The 20589-nt window shown below is 38.1% G+C and overlaps 2 protein-coding genes across 2 annotated transcripts; one reads left to right on the forward strand and one right to left on the reverse strand.

Moving 5' to 3' along the window:
* Window positions 1-2702: 2702 nt before the first annotated feature.
* On the reverse strand, window positions 2703-3984 carry LOC135588675 (probable pyridoxal 5'-phosphate synthase subunit PDX1). The gene has a single exon (XM_065080909.1). The coding sequence runs from the start codon at window positions 3938-3940 to the stop codon at window positions 3005-3007; it is 936 nt and encodes a 311-aa protein (XP_064936981.1). The 5' UTR covers window positions 3941-3984; the 3' UTR covers window positions 2703-3004.
* A 1699-nt stretch (window positions 3985-5683) lies between these two features.
* Window positions 5684-20179, forward strand: LOC135588676 (ATP-dependent RNA helicase-like protein DB10). The gene is made up of 8 exons (XM_065080910.1): window positions 5684-6241; window positions 6389-6550; window positions 10306-10374; window positions 11198-11467; window positions 11565-11915; window positions 18004-18281; window positions 18443-18829; window positions 19331-20179. Exons 1-8 carry the CDS (start codon window positions 5951-5953, stop codon window positions 19983-19985), a joined length of 2463 nt encoding a protein of 820 aa, XP_064936982.1. The 5' UTR covers window positions 5684-5950; the 3' UTR covers window positions 19986-20179.
* Window positions 20180-20589: the final 410 nt, after the last annotated feature.

Here is a 20589-nt window from a genome sequence, read left to right on the forward strand (position 1 = left end):
GTTGAATACTGATTGAGGCTGAGGGATTTTGTTACTGCAGACGTTCTCAGTATATATAAATTTTAGTGCACCCATAGATCAACTAAGGATTTTTATCAAAGACTTTCATTTAAATATTATATTTCTAATTCAAATTTGATAAAATAAAAATAAAATAGTGTGATTACTATTGATACATGCGTGAGTTTTGGGTGCACCTCAGACTCAAAGGGTGCTTGTGGCCTGATGATGGATGATAGCACAATGCAACACATTGGATTACAAAGAAATTTTGTGACATGCAACTCCTTTGTTGATGTGTGGTGGTTTTGTGATATGCCACCCCGTTGATGTATGCATTCTAAACTTGGGAAAGAATTCATTACCTGTCAAATGCCAGCAGCCAATCATATCAATGTCTACAGGTGCAATGAAGCCATCAACTCTTATCTGGTTGGGTCATATGCTGACCTTTGTGATCCATTCAGCTGTTCCTGGGCCTGACTTATCCTGTTCCACTTGCATGCATCTCCAAGAACAATACTTGCTATGTTCTTGAGAAGAGGTCATCCATTACATCAGAGCTATTGCACACAGGATTTTCCAACTCCCAACTTGTTTAAACCAGCACAGATAACACAACACAGGCAAGAGGACTTTCTGCATGTGAATCTTTCGACTCTTACACATGCCATGCACATTGAGAAAATTTTCAGTAGCATTATTAATTTTATCCACATCATAAGCCACAAAGTTGAACAGCTGTTTGGACAAAACAAAACAAACAATCTGATGAATGATGGAAATCAGGGGGTGATAGGAATGTCATACAGCAGATAGAGATGTTCCCTGCTTCAGATTAGGACTGTTGCAGTCCTTCGATTACTGCAGAAGATTCCGACGACAGTTTGATCTCTCTTGGCTTCTTAGATGATGATATAGTACAGATGAACAGAAGATATAAACAGGAAGAAAGAAGAAAAGTATGAATTGTTCTTTAGAACTGACTAGAATTTGACTCAACTCAAATCCAAATAAAAAAAATCACAGGGGTCCTGTGATTACTAGTGTGTGCTACATAGCTTTTAAGCACATGTTAAGAAAACTAGGCTTCTCCAGATCTTTCAAACAAGTGTAAGTACTTTGATAAAGAACAACCTTTCTTGTATTGATTCCTTGCCAACTACAATGCCTATAAACAAGGAAAATAAATATTGCTAAAGGATGTTGATTTTAAAGATGCCAAAACTGTCCCACAGATATATTTCCTTCCCTCCTAAGGACCCAAAGGAGATGTGCAAATGCACACATGCAGATTCTTCAATTGTCCACTTCAACTCATCACAGAGACTAATCGAATGCTGCTATCATAACCATCAAATGCTCTGCCTGTTGAAAATGGCATCTGTATCAGGAATTCTGAGTCATGGTTGCCTCAGCTAAACACAGACATACAGTAGTAAGTAGTAACAATCCTTGTTTTGTTCCTTTTACTCGAGTCAGATGCCTAAATTGTTAACATCAGCCCTTAGGATCCCAGTAGTCTACAAGTACTCCTCACTATAATTGGTTGATGAGGATCACAATAATTCATCAAAACTGCCACCTCAATCTGAATGGATCATGTTCACTCAACTACTTGCATGCCAAGTTCATGAACAATAATGAATCACAATCATCCATCACATAGAACTCAAACTTTGATGATTGGGTTGGCACTTATTCACAATGCAGCTATTTCTAGATAAATTATCTCAAATATAGACACATCACAAAAGCATAGTGGGTTAATTTATGAGATAATTCATCTTTCGGAAAACTCATCTCTGTTGACAAGCATACTAGGTTATCTTACATCATACAATCAAGATGACAACTTGAGTTAGTACAGGTTCATAGCCCAACAACAACCACCACCTAATGTCCCAGTTATTCGGGATTAGCTACATCAATCTCTTGTTGTTATTAAGCTCTGTCAAAAGAATTATGTTTAGTACAAGTTCAAAGCGATCTAACAAATTTCACAAACAAGGGTACAGAGTTGCACCAGTTCACCAAATGTTTCGCCTCGAAAAAATATATATTTAACATGTATGCTAAAACCGCACGCTATATATATGTTTCCAGTATCATGTAAGAAGCTTCGTAACCAGAAAGTAAAGCCTATATTTAAAAAAGAAGAGGCAAAGAAAGAACAGTACTGAGATTCTAAGCAGGGAGGATAAAAGTAGCGGCTTGGCATTATCAGAACAATCACATACCAAAGCGATCCCATTTGCTAACCAAGAGCATCATAATTCATTTTAATAACCTGCCATGCAAACATAATATTTTCTGTAGCCACAAAATGCAGACATTTAATGTACTCAGACAACTGCCTCCAAGCAATCGAGTACGATAAAACACATGAACATTCAGACACTCCGGAAAATCCAAACAACATATAGTCATATATCAGCACAAGTGTAATGAAATCCATTTAAAAGATGTAAAAAGCAGATGCCTTGCATCTAATTGCCATGGGAAAAGATACATCAAAGATCCCTAGGGACCGTAGAGCCATAAAATGGATAATTATGTCATAGAAATCAGACATCTGCCACCAAGCAGCTTAAGTAACACTAATATTTCAGATAAATAAAACACCAGCAAATCCAAACAATGTGCTGTATAGCCAAGAAGTGCAATGATACTCAAGATTTGTATTTAAACATGTAAAAATATATAAAAAGCAGATGCCTCGCATCCAATTGCGGTGGGAAAAGATACATCAAAGATCCTTAGGATTATTATGTCATAGAAATCAGTGGCACAGACAAAAGAAACGAACACTGGATCCAACTACAGCACATACCAAGAGCAGATGATCCCTTAAAGCACAGGTTACACTAGGATTAAGCGCAGAAATAGCTGAGTTGCTAATAGAGCAATCAAGCAAGCAAATTAAAATAACTATGTTAATTCAAGTATGAAGCGACCCGACTACCAGGTTGAATGAAAGGAACCATTTTTCTACGATCCTCTGCTACTCTGAGCGGCTTGCGAACCTCTCGACCTTGGTGTCGTTGAGATTGATCCCCACCATGGCCTCCCCCAGGCCGCAGCTCACCTCCGCCAGGATCTCCGGGTCGCTGTAATGGGTGACTGCTTGAACGATGGCCCTGGCCCTGCGCGCGGGGTCACCGCTCTTGAAGATGCCGGATCCGACAAACACGCCATCGCAGCCGAGCTGCATCATGAGAGCCGCGTCGGCAGGGGTGGCAACCCCTCCAGCAGCGAAATGAACGACGGGAAGCCTGCCGAGCTGTTTGGTCTGCATGACGAGGTCGTACGGAGCGGCGATGCGCTTGGCGAAAGTGAAGACCTCGTCGTCGTCCATGTTGCGGAGGGCGCGGATGTCGCCCATGACGGAACGGACGTGGCGGACGGCCTCGATGATGTTGCCGGTGCCGGCCTCGCCCTTGGTGCGGATCATGGCAGCGCCCTCGCGGATGCGGCGGAGGGCCTCGCCGAGGTCGCGGCATCCGCACACGAAAGGCACCCGGAAGTTGTGCTTGTTGATGTGGTTCTGGTCGTCAGCGGGGGTGAGGACCTCGCTCTCGTCCACGTAGTCGACCCCGACGGCTTCGAGGATCTGGGCCTCGACGAAGTGGCCGATGCGGGCTTTGGCCATGACGGGGATGGTGACGGCACGCTTGATCTCCTTGATGAGGCCGGGGTCGGACATGCGGGCGACGCCGCCCTGGGCGCGGATGTCGGCGGGGACGCGCTCCAGGGCCATGACGGCGCAGGCACCGGCCTCCTCCGCAATGCGGGCCTGCTCGGGGGTGACCACGTCCATGATGACGCCGCCGCGCAGCATCTGCGCCAGCCCCACCTTGACGGAGAAGGTGGACGACTTCTTCGGCTCCGACAGGGCGGCACCCTTGCCGTAGACCATCACAACGCCGCTGTCCGACATGTTCGATGAAATGCTCTGCCCCTCCTGCCGTCTCTCGATTGTACAAAAAAGAAGGGGTCGGATAGATTTGGCGCAGTATTTATAGGCGGCGGGGTGGGCCGGACAAGAAATGGCCGGCCCTAATCACACCGCTTGGTCTCTCTGTTACATTTATATTTTTTTTTATTTATTATTATTATTATCAACAACGAATTTTTAGAAAAAATATCTAATTTTAAAATTTTGATACGTAGTATTTCAAAATTTAAAAATTCTCACATAATATCTTTAAATATATGGAGAAATTATTTTATAATTCTTAACTTTAAAAAATTTTCATAGACATTTCTAACCATCCTCGTTGTAGTCGGTCATGATCTTCGCATAGAGACATGGATAATTAGTTTAAGTCGAGGGGATATGTTTGACGAAGTCGATCTGCATGTGAAGATACAATGAGAAAAGAAGAGTGAGGAGCGATTGACGTTACTTATTAGTTAGTATGCGAAAACGCAAGTGACTGAAACCTAATTCGTCAATGATCGTTTCTAGAAAAAAAAAAATTTAAGTTTTTTTTACTATAAAACTCAAAATTAAGATTGTTTTTCGAGAATTTATCTTATTATTATTGTTTTTAAATTTTTTAAAGATCTGAAACCTAATTCGTTGGTGGTATGTTAAAGTTTGAAATCATTGGGTATTAATATTAAATCTCATCTTCATTATTTATTATTTTCATCTTGATTTTCGATGAGGATAAAAAGAGAATATAATTCCCACCTCATATTTAATTATTTTTTTTTATACTCATGCTTTATTTGTATATTTTTTATAAAAGAAATATTTTGTCTACATTACAATGAATTGTTAGAGAAATGCATATTACTGTTATTTCGACATACGCCAATAAAATTTAGAATAAAATCAAACTAGTAAGAACAAAATGATATTAAAATTATCTAAACAATAATTACAATTTCCCCTCTAATAAGATAGATTGCATCGTCACTCTTAGCATCAACAATTTCCCACGTAGAGTTTGACGATCTAACATCATTTTTATGCTACGATGGAAATGATTGAATCAGCAGTGCCAAACTTAGCCCATATGATCTTTGTTCTAAGGTATGTCATCCCACAGTAGTATCAATCATGTTGATCGTAGACAATCATTCATATCATAATAGCACATAATTATTCTCCACTATTAACATTATATGATCTCACAATTTAGATATACTTTCTCATCATTTTGGCCATTGATTTAACTTTATCATTACTTTACAAATAATGTGGGCATTTATTTGTCAAATAATAACAATAATCCAATAGGTGTTAATCTATCAGTGGAATACTGTCCAAAATCCCATTAGAAATATATATATATATATATATATATATATATATATCCCAATATAATAATTATTGAAATATAAAAATAAAAATATTACAAATAATTAATTATAAAGAATAATATGTAATTAATCCAACTTAAAGAATGAAAAGACAGATTGAGTATATAAATGAGTAGAAAAAGAGTATTTTTCAGGGATCGAAAAGGAGAATAAAATTGCAGGAGGACACATTCACGATGACAACATAACTACGCTTTCCAACACCTACCAGGAATGCGATTGGGCGTGGCTGGTGGGACCGACGCGCGGGATCACAAATAAGGCGGTGGAATTGGAAAATACGTAATTAAATTATTTATTATTGGTAGTAATAAGAGGAAAGAAAAGAAATAAAAAAGCAGAGGCGAGAGGAAGACAGACTATAATGGTTGCACGGCCGATTCAACCCTCGCCACCGCATCATTTCTTTCGATTCCAAGCCTAACGAGAGGAGGCGGCCGTCTCCTCCTCCGCCAGATCTTCCCGTACCCCAAACGCCAAACGCTCCTCGATTCCTACCGCATCCCAAAAGAGAGGCCTCTTTCTAGGGTTTGGCTTCCGTTGTACCCAATCTTCGTCTCCCGACGATCCGAATCTGCAGCGGGAGGGGTTTTCATCGGAATATTGTTCTTCGAGTATGGCTGGAGGCGGCAGCGCATCGAGCAGGCCGCGGTACGCCCCCGAGGACCCGACCCTGCCTAAGCCGTGGCGGGCGCTGGTGGACGGTAGCACCGGGTACCTCTACTACTGGAACCCCGAGACCAACGTCACCCAGTACGAGCGCCCCGCCGACGAGCTCCCGCCGCCCCCTCCCCTCTTGCCCCCGCCCCCCCCTCTCCTCCCTCCCAAGGCCGCCTCCGTCGTCCCGGCTGAGCGCCGCCATCATCACGAGGATGATGATCGCTATGGCCGTTCTAGGAGCCACCAGGTTCGCGTCTCCTCTTCCGAAGACGACCTCATTTTTATTTTCCCCTTAGATTTCTATCTGTTTCCTCGATCTCGCTGTGAATGTGGTTGTTAGTTATTGATTTCTTCAGTAGTTGGTAAAATTTGTATGTGATTATTATGATTTTAGCACGGAGGTGGTAAAAGCAGTAGCATGCATGACCATGGGCATGACACCAAGGACTCACGGGAGCCGAGGGCAACTTCTACCAGAGGCCACGCATCATCTGCGGATGGAGGGGCCTTTGCCTCTGCCGAAGCATATCGCCGTCAGAACGAAATAATAGTCACGGTATGTTAACCGTGGTGTGTCAATTGTTGTTGAACTCCATGCTTCTTGAATGTTGTTTGGTATAAACATTTGAGGAAGTGTTCTTTAGAGGTTCTGTTTTTCTGCATCCAAGTTCCATACAACTAAGTTTTTTTTTTTTTTTTTGCATATAAGACATCTATTTCTACTGGATGATTCCCTTCATAGGTGTAGAGCTTGGGTTCTTCGTCATAAATGACAAGTTTTTTAGGACATCCAAATGCTATAGATTACTAGTTTGATTTAATTTGGTGGATCTACATCAATATTTAGATCTTTTAGTTTGAAGGATTTTTCTTATGTTATTTGCTATCGAGATGCTTTCATGCTTGTAGTTTATTAGTACAAAAAGATTTGATACTTTTGTGAAGCCTTGTTAATTTGAACTAAGTAGTGTTAGCAAGGTATGGATACAGATATGGGTGCAAATGTATATATTCGAGGAAGTGGTAAGGTTTACAAATGTATGGGCAGGAGCAACTGAGAAGCACAACACATGTATCTATGTGCAATGTACACATGCATATTTGTGTGTATATATCAGATATGTGTGTATTATTTGAATTCTTTCTGGTGATATGGATCTTTGGAGTACTTTCTATACAATGTACATAATACATACTATCTATGTAAAGATCATTGTTACTGATATATAAATATAATGTGATATATGTATATGCATTTTATTAAAGATAAAACACTTATATTGTCGGAGTATATCAGGATATAAGAAAATGTAATTAATCTATGAAGCATAGAGAGGTCTTTGAACTCTTTTTCTGTGGTTTGTGTTACATATTTCTCAGCTTATAGGTTAAAATCTAGGATCAGATGAAATTATTATTTCAAGCATTAGAAGTTGCATTTTCTACATGTTTAAGGTTCCAAATCATGGAACTAGTACTCTGAAGTGCGTAAGCAAGATTCCTGCTACCAGTTGTAATTCTAACTTGAATAGGTCCAAATCCTATGCACATTTTGCAGTGCTTTCTATATTACACTCACACACACCATTTAAACCAAAACAAGCACAAAGTTCTGACATCTAATGCAATTTGAAAAAGCAACAAATGTCATGAAGATAAACACCAGCAAAAAAGATGATACATGTGCCATCATGGTCCATGTTCGATATAGAATGTTCAAGATGCTCAGGAGGAATTATTGTGACATATGACATGGGTATACTTAAAAGCTGCACATGCCACCTCCATGCTTTATATGCATTGAATTTTGATTCTTTTTGGAGCTTTCCTGGTTAAATTTTCAAAAAATCCTTTTTAGCGGTTATAAAGGTGTTCTGTTATTCATGGTGTTAATGTCTTATTACAAGAATGATCTTAGGATTTGTGGTTTTAGGTCATCATGGAGCTGCCAATTAATGTGAGTTGTATTTTAGTTGTATAAGACTCCGTTTACATTCTTTTATGAAATTAGCCTTTTATCCTTGAGTAAACAGGGGATTCATTCCTTGCTTATTACGTGTGATTATAAGTCACAAAAAGAGACATTATAATGTAAACAGAGTCTCTTGTATAGCATAAATCAGAGTTTTTGTACAGTATATGCAAAGTTATGGACATATTAGTTTGTAAGAATAATGAACTACAGTAGCTATATGATGCCCTCTTTTCAAAGATGCCATGTCGTTATGTCTATATGGTGCAACATGTCCTTGCCTAGTGGAAGTATTCATTTAAAGTTTTTGTTGTTTCAACTGGGTACTTGTGGAAGTACTGATGACAAGAGTAAAGTAATCTCAACTGTATTTTTAAGTTAATAACAAACTTGATCTTGATCTTTTACACCTAAGCTCTTAACAGTTCTGCCTGAGCATAGAAATTCTGGAAGGAACAAACATAAGGCTTTTCTTGACATGACTCATTGATAGCACTATGCGCATAGAAGTCCCACACGTTCTTTCCTTGGTGTAATGGAGTCTTGTGCTATGATGGTCCATATGTTATTATTCAAAAGATTTAAGCATGAACTTCTGGAAATTGCCATTGTTTTAGATTATTATTATATGCCTTTTAAGTTTTCTCTGTTGAAGTGCCACTTAAGCTTGATAACAAGAAATGAAATAATGGTGATGGAGAACCATCTAACTTTACAAAGGATTTCAAAAAAAATTATTCTAGGCAAAGAAATCAACAAAGAGCTATCAATTAGTTGGCCTGGAAATTTTAAGAGTTGTGTGGAAAATTGAAAAGTCATTTGGTCTTTCTAGGGATTCCTTTTGTATTAAGTGTAATCTTATAGAAATCACATTTTTGATTTCTAAAAGGTATACTAATTCTCTAGGATATTACTTTTGAGAATCATTGCCTTCATTGATTATAGTAAGCCTCCTAAACTTCTATAAATAGTAGAGATTGTCAATGGATGACTTCAGATTTGAATGAAAAAGAATTGCATCTTCTCTCTTTTAGTCTCTCTCTCTCCTCTCTAATCTCTAATCTCATTCTCTCCTCTTTAATCTCTATTCTCACTCCTACTCCCTCTATTTCTCTACCTTGTTCTACATCAAATGAATTAAAAAATTAATATATATGTATATATATATATATACACATTTATCTATACATACCACGATGTACCATTTGGTATGGGTTATATGTACTGGTCCAACAAGGGATCGATATGGGCGATATAGACCAGTCTATCGATACACCTCACTGTGCTGTGTGTCGGTGTTGTAGGCTTGGACGATCAATCAAATTAGTTTAGTTACCAACCTAATACATACTGTACCAATAGTTGGTCGGTATACTGGTATGGACCAGTAAGATGAACCATGTATATATATGTGTGTGTGTTTGTCTATATATGTGTGTATGTATGTATACATATGTATATATGTATACATACATACACACATATATATGCACACACACACACACACATGTGTGTGTGTGTGTGTGTGTAGTATTTGTATACACATATATATGTATATACACATACATATGTATATATATACATATATGTGTGTGTGTATATATACATATACACACACACACATATATATGTGTATGTATATGTATATATATGCTTCATCCACACAATAAGGGTGCCTGCCTGTTGTAAGATTGTAGGTCTTCTAATATCTGAAAGTAGATACTTATAGTACATATAAGAAGGCCCACGGGCTTCATGAGAATGTAGCTAGATAGTTTTGAGCACTGAGAGGGATCCTGACCCTAATGAAACATGCGTCCAAATGATTAGGAAAAAATCTGGTGGTATATCGATTGGTGCATTTTCTGATTAACTGATGGAGAACCGAGTCTCTCTAGGTGAGCTTCTAAAGAGAAGACCGAGCAATGCTGGTGTAGAGATTGTGATTTGTGATTATACTAATGGAACCGGATAATGCTTAATACCTGGATTACAACTTGTCCAGCGGGTTTAGATTTTGTTGTTTATCAATAAGAACAACGAGAAACAATTCTTCATGTACTTAACTTAGTTGGGACGAAGTCTATAGATTGATATCTAGTAAAACAACAGCATTGGTGTTTTTAATTGATCATATTTGGAAACAAAATTTCAGATTGAATTGTATGGCAACTTATATATATTGTGCTGGCTGGGCTAATGTGCTGATGGTTATAGATGATACTGTTGTTTTATTTGCTCGAGTTCTTTTTTGTATTCTCAATTCCTCTTTTTCAATTAATTTATGTTATCTTGAAGTTTGGTAATTGGTGTTGTTCTTCAATGGTGACTTTGCTTAGGGAGATGATGTACCTGCACCATTCATGACATTTGAATCTACGGGTTTCCCTGCAGAGATTCTCAAAGAGGTAGTTTTTTCTGCTCTTTTGTCCTTTATCCTGCATATAATCTGGCATATGATGCATGTGTAAGTTTCTTATGTTGTAGTGCTGATTCATGCTCACTGCACAAAATTTCCAGTTTCTGTAGGTTTAGTTACAAATTACATGCTTATGTGTGTTCTACTTTCTTTCCCTTTTGTACTTCTTTGTCGCAGGTGCGATATTCGCTCCAGGGTGGAGCTAATGTCGTACGCTGTGCTGCATTGTGCCACCCTTGTTTTTTTGGGTGGCTGCTATATAACCCGAGGGCCCGTTATGGAGGGCTGAATCTGGAAGGGCTTACTCATTGACCAGTTTGTGGGTGGGCCTGCCTCCGGTGATATGGTTCAGGCTGCCACTCCGGTCTACACGATTGAAGGCCCTTTCTGCTCCAGCTTTGCATTTGCAAGCAGTCGCCAAGTTGGAAAGGGCTTTCTTAGTGACCAGCTCGTGACTGGGGCTGCCTCCAGTGACATAGTTCAAGCTGCCACTTGAGTCCAAAGGAAAGAAGGCCCTTTGTCCAGTGCTGCTTGCATCTGTGAGCATCTGCAACTGGGAAGGGATTTCTCAGTGACCACTACGTTGCTGGGTTACCGCGGTGATTGGTCTAAGCTGCCATTTTGTTCCAAACAAAAGAAGGCCATTTCTCCTGCTTCTGCTTGCATCTGCAAGCCCCGGCTTGCATTTCAAGGACGCACTTCTGGCATAAGCTTAATACTGTGCTTTAATTGTCAAAGACATGACAGTAAGTAAAGAACTAATTGGTTTGTACCAATGGCCCTCATGGGGGTTGATGGTTTGCCTTTTCCAGGTATACCATGCAGGTTTTTCTCACCCAACTCCAATTCAGGCTCAGTCATGGCCAATTGCATTACAGAATCGTGATATTGTAGCCATTGCAAAGACAGGATCAGGCAAAACACTCGGGTATCTTATTCCAGGGTTCATTCATCTTAAGCGCCTTCGCAACAACTCTAAGCTGGGTCCAACAATGTTAATACTTGCACCAACAAGGGAGCTGGCAACACAGATACAAGATGAGGCTGTGAAGTTTGGAAGATCATCAAAAATTTTATGCACGGTTTGTTCATCTTATATTTCATTTCTCTAGATGAACTTGTAAAATTCTTTATATACAATTTTGTTTCTGGACACTTACCTGTGTTTTGTGGTTCAAGTGTTTATATGGAGGTGCACCTAAAGGCCCTCAGTTGAGGGACCTTGATCGAGGAGTAGATGTTGTTGTTGCAACTCCAGGAAGATTAAATGACATTTTGGAGATGAAAAGAGTCAGCCTCCGTCAGGTTTCTTATCTGGTTCTTGATGAGGCTGATAGAATGCTGGACATGGGTTTTGAGCCACAAATTCGGAAAATCGTGAAAGAAGTACCACATCGTCGCCAAACACTTATGTTCACGGCTACATGGCCCAAAGAAGTTCGAAAAATTGCTGCAGACCTACTAGTTCATCCTGTTCAGGTTAATATTGGTAGCACAGATGAGCTTGTTGCAAATAGTGCCATCACCCAGGTACTTAACTAGTGCTTTACCTAACAAATTGAAATTGGTAGTTGATGCAACAGTAAAAAGTTATTGTTCTTGAGTTTCTAGAAGCATTTTTCACATCCTGATATGTTTGCCAAATGGTCACTTAGCCTGTAAAATTAAGTAAAGCAAGTATTATAATCATATATTATAATTTTCATTGTACTGGTCCGTACAGACTGGTATTTACTGAGCCAATCAGAATCCGATTTTTTAATTATTACTATCCTGTTATTAATAATGTTAACGGATTTTATTAGCTGTTCACTCTCCTCCTCCCATCTCCTTTTCCTCTGTTTTCTCCTTTTTTCCTCCTCTTCTACTTTTCGATGCTGCCTCCTCCCCCTCCTCATCATCATTGCCTCCTTCCTTGTCCTTGTTGCCCCTGCCTCCTTGCCCTTATCACCATTACTGCCTCCTTCACCGTATTCATGTCACTGCCTGTTCCTTGTTTTCTTCCAGTTGTACTGGCATCATCTTTTCTGTTCTCTCTTTGGTCCAAATGGTACAGACCTCTACTGAGGGTTGCTGTGCTGACAATTATCAGAACTGTCACTCTCTGCCTGCCAACTGATATGGCACCCAACCTAGGTTTTCATCTATTTACACAGGCTATACCAAATTATTCGAACAATCTGGGATTTGTTTTGGTTTCTCCATATGATGCATGACAGGGTTTGTAAAATAAATAGCATCCAAAACAATCGACAAATGTTTCAAATTTTTGTACTTCCTATTGACCCCTTCATAAGAAGCTTAGAACTGAGTCACTCCATTTAAATAAAAAGGGTATTGTTTAATAATTACTTTTTAGATTGGGATTGACCATTCTATTACAAATCTTTCAAATTTTATTACTTTTTGGATTGATATTGCAAAAGGGTAGTGCTTAATAGTTAGTATTTGAATTGTGCTTGATCATTCAATGGGATTGCAATTGGCTTAATAGAGTAATACTTACCAGGGGATTGTCATTGGTAAACAATGAATTAAATAATTTATAAAAAATGGAAAATTCTGATAATATAGTACATGTATGTCAATGACATAACCCACAAGTCTCTTGTTGTCTCATTTATTTTGATCTACTTGTTTTCTTATGTGCATGTCTCGTGCTCCAAAACATTCCCCTGTCGACATGCATTTTTGCCTCGTCTGAGACTTTTCCTAGTCTGCTGTCTGCCTTCTCCATTTTGATACAGCACTGTTCTGGCAATAATACCCCTAAACCTACTAAGTTGGGTACCTTTAGGAAAATTTACCAAAGGAAGTTGATGTGCTAGGTTGTTGAAATACATATAAGGTTGCTCCTTGTCTTTTTGGATGGCTCTCTTTTGACCTTTAGTTATTCTTGAAATGTGTTTTTTGACAAATGATGTATAATTCTTCTTAATTTTGAGGTGCTTAAAGAAAATAAATCCTCTAAATTTTGGCTCTTCTTGTCTCTCCTTATTTCCTTGGTCTTTAAGCATAAATGACATCATACATATGCAATTGTAGGTGAGTTCTATGTTATTTTCTTTTATTGACAAAAATAATAGTGAAAAACTTGACTGGCATGTCACCCTAATTGTCACTGTATAGATATCTCCTTTTCCCTTTGATTTCACTTCATTAAATTTGACTATTAGTTCAATGTTACGTGTGTAGGGTCTTGTCACTAGAGAATTGTAAGGAGATGTGTTTTGTTAGTTATCTTTAATATGTTATGCTTCCAAAGAACACAATTGTACACTAATAATCCTTGTTTGCTTTGACTTTATTGTGGGGGGATCTTCTCAATTGCTAAATATCATCCAAAGTTAGTTGGATAATTGTGTTTGTTGGAAACTTTTGCCTCTGCAAAAAGGTCAACTTTTTCTGACTTATCTCAGTTTTTGAATTTAAGAAATATTTCTTGTTTAAAACTAAGCAATGTCCATGGGTTAAAATTTAATTGTAGAATGAAGCAAGAACGAAGTAGCGCTATTAGAATAAACTATTTCTCCATTAATAGTTGAAGGTGACTTGAACATTGTTGGCTTTTGTTAGAAAAGAGTTATCTTTTTGAAAGATTTGTTAGAAACTTCAATTGTTTCCATCAAGGTGATAGCTTATTGAATTGTTTCCAGCAAGAACGTGGTATGGTATTCTTTGTTGGCCAGGTTGATGATTTTCTTATTTCTTTTCACATCTGCTAGTTAAATCCATGTATGGCCAATTTGATAGTGATTTAATTGCTCTCTCTGCCGATACTGTCATCTTGAATAAGTCTTCAGATTTTGATAGTTTTAAATTTTAGGAGCATGTGCTACACTTAGTTATCTATTCCCTTGGATCGGCTCCATGGAGTTTTCAGTATGTCTAGAAATCTTGCATATGATGCATTCTTACAACTAGAGTTGATGATCACTTGAAGATCTAGGCCATATTGATATTGCTCCAGAAAGTTAAAAAAGAAGTGTGTCAATCTTAAATGCAGTTGAATCTTGTTAACGAAAATGTAGTATGCCGGAGGTGTAGATCTAAGTTACAAAGTAGATGATCACAAGTACCGAAATTTTGATGTCATCACTGGTTGGGGGAACAATTATTGTAAGCTGTAGGCGACTATTCGGAAGCCTTCCTGCCATTGAGCTTTATTAAGGGCAATGTTCACTAGACAATTCAAACACTATCACATCCTATTGAATTACTATTAATGGGTAGAATGGAGTAATTTTAATTTCTCTGATTGTAGACATGCTTAATATGTAGCCCAATCTCCTTTGGCACTTCCACTTTGTTTCTTGGTCTATAATTTGTAGACCTTTAACATTGATTAATATATATGTTTTGGAATGTAAGTGTCATTATTAAGGAGTTGCACCAAGCAAATTTATGACAGCATACGGTTAAACCGTTGAATTATAGGGGTTAGGTAACCTTGCTAAATTATTGTAAGAATTTCGATACAATGGTGAATAATATTTTTTTAACTCTTTAAAGAACTTCATTTAGATTGTTGTTGCTAACTATGCCTGCTCATCGTTCCCTGAAATTGAGGGTCATACACATGCTTTTTTCACTAAAGGTCTGTGTAGCTGCAAGTAAAATTATATGAGAAAGGCTTTTATTCAAAAGATTTCTCGTGAAAAATCTATATGAATTGTGCATTGGACGATGAAGAAAGAAAAACAATTATCCCACCCATTCTATTAATTGAGTAGGTTAAACAAGAGCTTGTCTTTATTTTTTTCGAAAAAATATTGTTAAACAGTGATGGAAAGAGATGATTTAGAGAGCTTTTCTTTTGTTTTTCCAGAGAAATTTGGGAAAACTCTCTAAATATTTTTTAATTTGCAAAATCTTTTCCTATCAAACAATTAACTCTTTTGGTGATAAAATAGTCTTCATAAATCTGACGTTGCAACTAAACACTTTTCTTAAATTTTATTAACCCACAAAAACAATTGTACTAAGAGAATTGGGTCCATGCACCACACATTAGATTTGTAACGGTTTTTGTTGAAGTTGTTTGGATTTCATTCCCGAAGTACCGATTACTTGTAGACTTAAATTAAAAATTGATCCATTGAATTCAACTCTGCATCTTTCTTTTCATTTTGTTATTTTTGAAATGGTTTTCCCTTGATTAAATGAAAATTAGGTTCCTTACAAGAAGGAGAGATTTCTTTTTTGTTTCAGATGATCTTGGGTTTCTTTATCAACTTTAAGAAATGCACTGCCTTTTTTCTCTCTATTTTTTTCAATTCTCTTGATATTTCTTTAAGATTTAATGCACTCTTTGAAAGTGATTAGTGTTTCTAATATCAACAAATCTGTCAAGAAATTTGTTTTTTTTTTTTCATTTTGCTTTATATTTCTTTAAGATTTAATGCCCTATTTGAAAGGGATTAGCATTTTTAATGTCAACAAATTTTTGAAGAGATTTGTTGATCGAGAGCAATTATTTTTTTGGTTGGTTGCATATTCCTCTTATTTAACTCCATCCTTTCTCCGATCCCTATCTATTTATTGTTGTTTGTCTAACTTGTCTGACGTTGACAATATGACATTGGAATGGATTAGTAGATCTTTCTTTTGGAAGGGTGGGGATATCTCAACAATTTTAAGTAATTTACCATGTAAATGGAATGGATTAGTAGATCTTTCTTTAAAAAGAGTAGGAATCCCTTAACAATTTGAAGTAATTGGGTAAGTGGATCTCAGTGCACCAATGAATTGAATGGAGGTTTTGGCATATCAGGTTGCTGGAAATTTAGTTTGTTTCATTAGTTGCTGGCAATAGCTTTCAAAATTCAAAGGGCAATAGTATTATGGGGGACTATCTTTGCTCAAAAGGAAGATGCATAGTATCTTTGTTTGTTTAAAAGGAAAATGCACCTAAAGTCAATCAAAATAGGTTGCAGATTATATCTTGCTAGGTTTAATGATTTATAAATTGCTAAACCCGTGTTATTTTGAATGTCCAAACCATGAAAACGAGTTTCTAGTGAAGAAAAATAACATGTGTGAATGAGATAATTATCTTCAAAATTAATGAAACGAACCTTCTGACCCTGTTTCTGTGAACTAATGATCTACTCTAGATCAATTTGTTTATCCGGATGGGTTTGATGTTTGAGAATGAACAGTAAAAAAAGAGAGTCACAAAGTGATAAAGTTATTGAGAAGCAGAGAGCCCTCTCTGTCTGAAATATAATGAAATTCCTTAATTTATAGAAGTCCTCGTACAATCATCTTTTACTCATTAGGTTCTTGATTGGACAAACTTGATTAGGTTACTCTAACCATGAAATCACGTCATCTAAATCAAGAAATTGCATTAGAAATGAAAATCATTAAGCGCTTATAAATTAATGGACAAACCTATTTGGCCATACATTCATTTTTCATTAGAAATATCTAGAATTCATAGACAATTTTGATTTTGGTGTTTGGACTCATGGATGGTGTACTTAATCATCAAAAACCTTTTTTTGGATATATCATGACCTCTTTCAATAGCCCCTTAATATATAACAAATATATTAGAACCTAAGACCTCAATGATGGTACTTCAGTATTCTACACTTATTTATCAGAAAATTTTAGAGCGATATTTTTTCTGTATGCAAATCTTCTTTTGGATTGCCATCACTAGGCTTTTAGGAACCTTGGCCCAATGTCTGATGTGGCCGATAATTATAGCATCTTAAACTCTTATGAAATAGTATTTATTAAAACTCTTTGGAAGGGTCCTTCCTCATTAAGATGAACATCTATGTGTTTGTCTAATGCCAAATTATATTTTATTGCAGAAAGGTTTTCTGAATACTGCTAACTGTTATTTTTTTCATTGTATAATTAACATCAATGACTGAATGCTTCTTTGGTCATAATCAAGGATATCCAAGGTCTCATAGAACAAACTTTGTCTACAACTATTTTGTAGATTATAAGTTTGGCATACTTGGTGAGTCAGGAAAAGCAATTAGATCTTTACTTCAGTGGCATTTTCATGGTGCCTCGTTGGAGTCTGGAAGGAGTGCAATAATATAATTTTTATGAAGAAGGCTTTTGCTGTAATTTTTGGTAAAAAAGGCTTCTATGAATGTTGCTTCCTTCTTATGATTTTTGGGAAATATGAAGTATTCTTTCATGTTTCATGCCACAAAAATGCCTTTCTACTTTTCTGATTCCTTGCCTCTTTCTTCTTGTCTCGACACTTCCTAGGAAGAATTCATATTCTATTTTGTTTCATTTCCTTGATAACTTGGTGGGTATGCTCTTTCAGCTTATTCTTGGTAAATCATTTAGAAGTATCTTTTATTTTACCCAGGCTTAATGTATAAGACTTGAGACTAATTGTTTTGGCAGAATAACTATTTATTGGTCTAAGACACTATGGATTGTTGCAACACCTTGTGATAACATAATTCTGAAATTACATGTGCAAGTATGAAGTTGAACTCACAACACTCCCTCTGAAAGTACATATGTTGATACTGATTTTGATGCTTAAATTTCTTTCTCCCTCTCTCTCTATATGTTATGGAGATGATAATTTATTTTGGTAAAATCTAGTTACTAACGTTTGTGTTTATTACAGTATGTGGAAGTAATTACCCCGCTAGAGAAACAACGACGACTAGAGCAGATATTACGGTCCCAAGATCCAGGTTCTAAGGTCATAATATTTTGTTCCACGAAGAGAATGTGCGACCAGCTGGCTCGGACCCTCACTCGTCAGTTTAGTGCTTCTGCTATTCATGGTGATAAGTCTCAGGCTGAGAGGGATAGGGTTTTAAGTCAATTTCGCACTGGAAGATCTCCCATTCTAGTGGCAACTGATGTTGCTGCTCGAGGTCTAGACATCAAGGATATCAGGTAATGGTTTTATGATATTTAGTTCAAAATAGGAACAGACAGTGATGTCTAATTTTGAAGGCTCATCTGCTTATAGCTATTATGCATGAATGATTGCTTATGCTGCTTAGATTTGAAGAATTGCCTTGCAAGGAAACCCATTGAATCTAGTTTTGCTGCAGGGTTGTGATCAACTATGACTTCCCCACGGGAGTTGAAGACTATGTTCACAGAATTGGTAGAACTGGTAGGGCAGGTGCCACTGGATTATCTTACACATTTTTCTGCGACCAGGATTCCAAGTATGCTGCAGATCTTGTTAAGGTTCTTGAAGGTGCCAACCAACGTGTTCCAAAGGAGTTAAGGGACATGGTGTCACGTGGTGGATTTGGCGGCAGGTCTCGTCGCTGGGGTTCTCGTTCTGATGCTCGTGATGGTGGTCGCACACAAAGTGGAAGAATCAACTCCAGTTACAATGGAAAAGGTGGACAGGGCCTGCTTCCTCTGCCTGTTAGATCAGACATTCAACATGGCAGTCGTGGAATCATTGACCATGAGCCTCATGACAGGTACTTATGATTCTTTTGTTATCCTAGTAATCATATATATGCTTTCACTGGATTTGCAAATTGTCATCAAACAATTCATCTTAAGTGCTTGCAAACCCAGTGTTCCATGATATGGCGTTATTCCACACTGCAGCATGGAAGCTAATACTGTGTTAGGTTTTTTACATGAATTACTCTTGCATAGAAGGAAAGATCACAATGCCAAAGTACTTGGAAGACTATCACATTTGTAAAATGAATGAAACTCAAAACTTTAAAATGATGCATATTTATCTTTCGCCATGAAATTTACCATTAAACAATGTCAATCCTCTGGTGATATGGATTTAGCCTATAAAGTATGTAGGTAATAACATATGTGATGTCCATCCTTTTCATGTTTCATGTTGTGATATTGTACAATGGTTCTAAGAATCTGAACTGGGGACATTGTTTCAACTGTTAGTTGGACATAGTTGTAGTTTCTATTATGTGAGTTACAAAAGCACTTATGACATGCAGATCTAAAGGCCGAGGCCGAAGCCCCACCCGTAGCCGCAGCCGGAGCCGTAGCCGTAGCCATGGTCGGAGGTATAGCCCTATTTCGAAGAGGGTACCCGCTCGACATGCAAGTCCTCATAGCAGGAACCATGGTCGCAGTCGAAGTAGGAGCCACAGTCACAGTCCTAGCCGTGGTTTTGATCGTCATGGGGTGGGAACTGGGCAGGCATCACGTGTGGGTTCATCACCGGCAAGGAGGGTGCAATCGCCGGTAGTTCATGGCTCAAATGATCCAGATCGTTCACCTATGCAGTATTATGAAGATCAGCAAAGATCGCAGTCGTATGATGGCGAACACGGGAGAAAGGCTGAACTCGATCACTCACCCAGCCCACATGATGAGATAAGACGGTCCCCTTACAGTATCATAGACAACGGAAGACCACAAGGATCACCCGGCCAAGGGCCATGGCCTGCAGGGTCGTCACCTAGAAATGGTGATACGGAGCAGCCGATTCCAAGGTCTCCGCCATTGCAGAATAACAAATGCGGTGGAGAGGAGGAAGAAGGCATGATTCCCGCAGACGAGGAGGATGGTGTAATCCCCCTCGAGGAAGATAGTAAGACATCGCCAAAGTCAAAGTCTCCTGCCCGGAGGCCTGGGCTGGATAATTGATTGTGCAGAGTAACCCATCATCTAGGATGGACGGACGGTGCAAGTTCCTCGTCCTGAGTTTGGCAGCATTCCATGTTTGTGTTGTAAAATGTCCACTGACATGATAATACTCGAACATTCATTTAGCTGTGGTAGTAGCTAGTTTGTCTGAACCCCCCTTGGCGATACAAGACTGGCACACTGTTTCTGTTGCAGTACTTGGAACTTTTGATCCGCTGTTTCTGTTGTGCCAACCTGATTAAACTGTTTGAATTGTTGAGGTTGTTTGCAGCAAGGGAAGCAAAGATCCGAGAAGCATTTCTAAGCCAGGGGGTAAAAATATCCTGTAATCAGGTGATAAAACTTGGATCAACCGTGTCACTTTTTATAATATCAGGTTCATTGTTATTATTATTGCCATTAGTTTTGGGACACCAAATCTGATTCAGTCGTATTGAGACTGATTTATTTTGATACAATTTCTACACTGTAATGTATACCAGATTGGTCCAAAGAAATCAAAATATATATATACATATACATATGATAAGCATAACTCGAGCGAAGGGGTGCACAACGTATTAGTACCCCGTCCTCAATCACAGGTACTGGTTTTGTTAACAAT

The sequence above is a fragment of the Musa acuminata genome, chromosome BXJ1-8 (genome assembly GCF_036884655.1).
Source record: "Musa acuminata AAA Group cultivar baxijiao chromosome BXJ1-8, Cavendish_Baxijiao_AAA, whole genome shotgun sequence".
Classification (NCBI taxonomy): Eukaryota; Viridiplantae; Streptophyta; class Magnoliopsida; order Zingiberales; family Musaceae; genus Musa; species Musa acuminata.

Coding starts and splice junctions, on each gene's coding strand:
- LOC135588675 (XM_065080909.1), bottom strand. CDS start 3,940: ATGTCGGACAGCGGCGTTGTGATGGTCTACGGCAAGGGTGCCGCCCTG.
- LOC135588676 (XM_065080910.1), top strand. CDS start 5,951: ATGGCTGGAGGCGGCAGCGCATCGAGCAGGCCGCGGTACGCCCCCGAG. Junction 11,468..11,564: donor CATCAAAAATTTTATGCACG/GTTTGTTCATCT, acceptor TTGTGGTTCAAG/TGTTTATATGGAGGTGCACC. Junction 18,282..18,442: donor CTAGACATCAAGGATATCAG/GTAATGGTTTTA, acceptor GTTTTGCTGCAG/GGTTGTGATCAACTATGACT.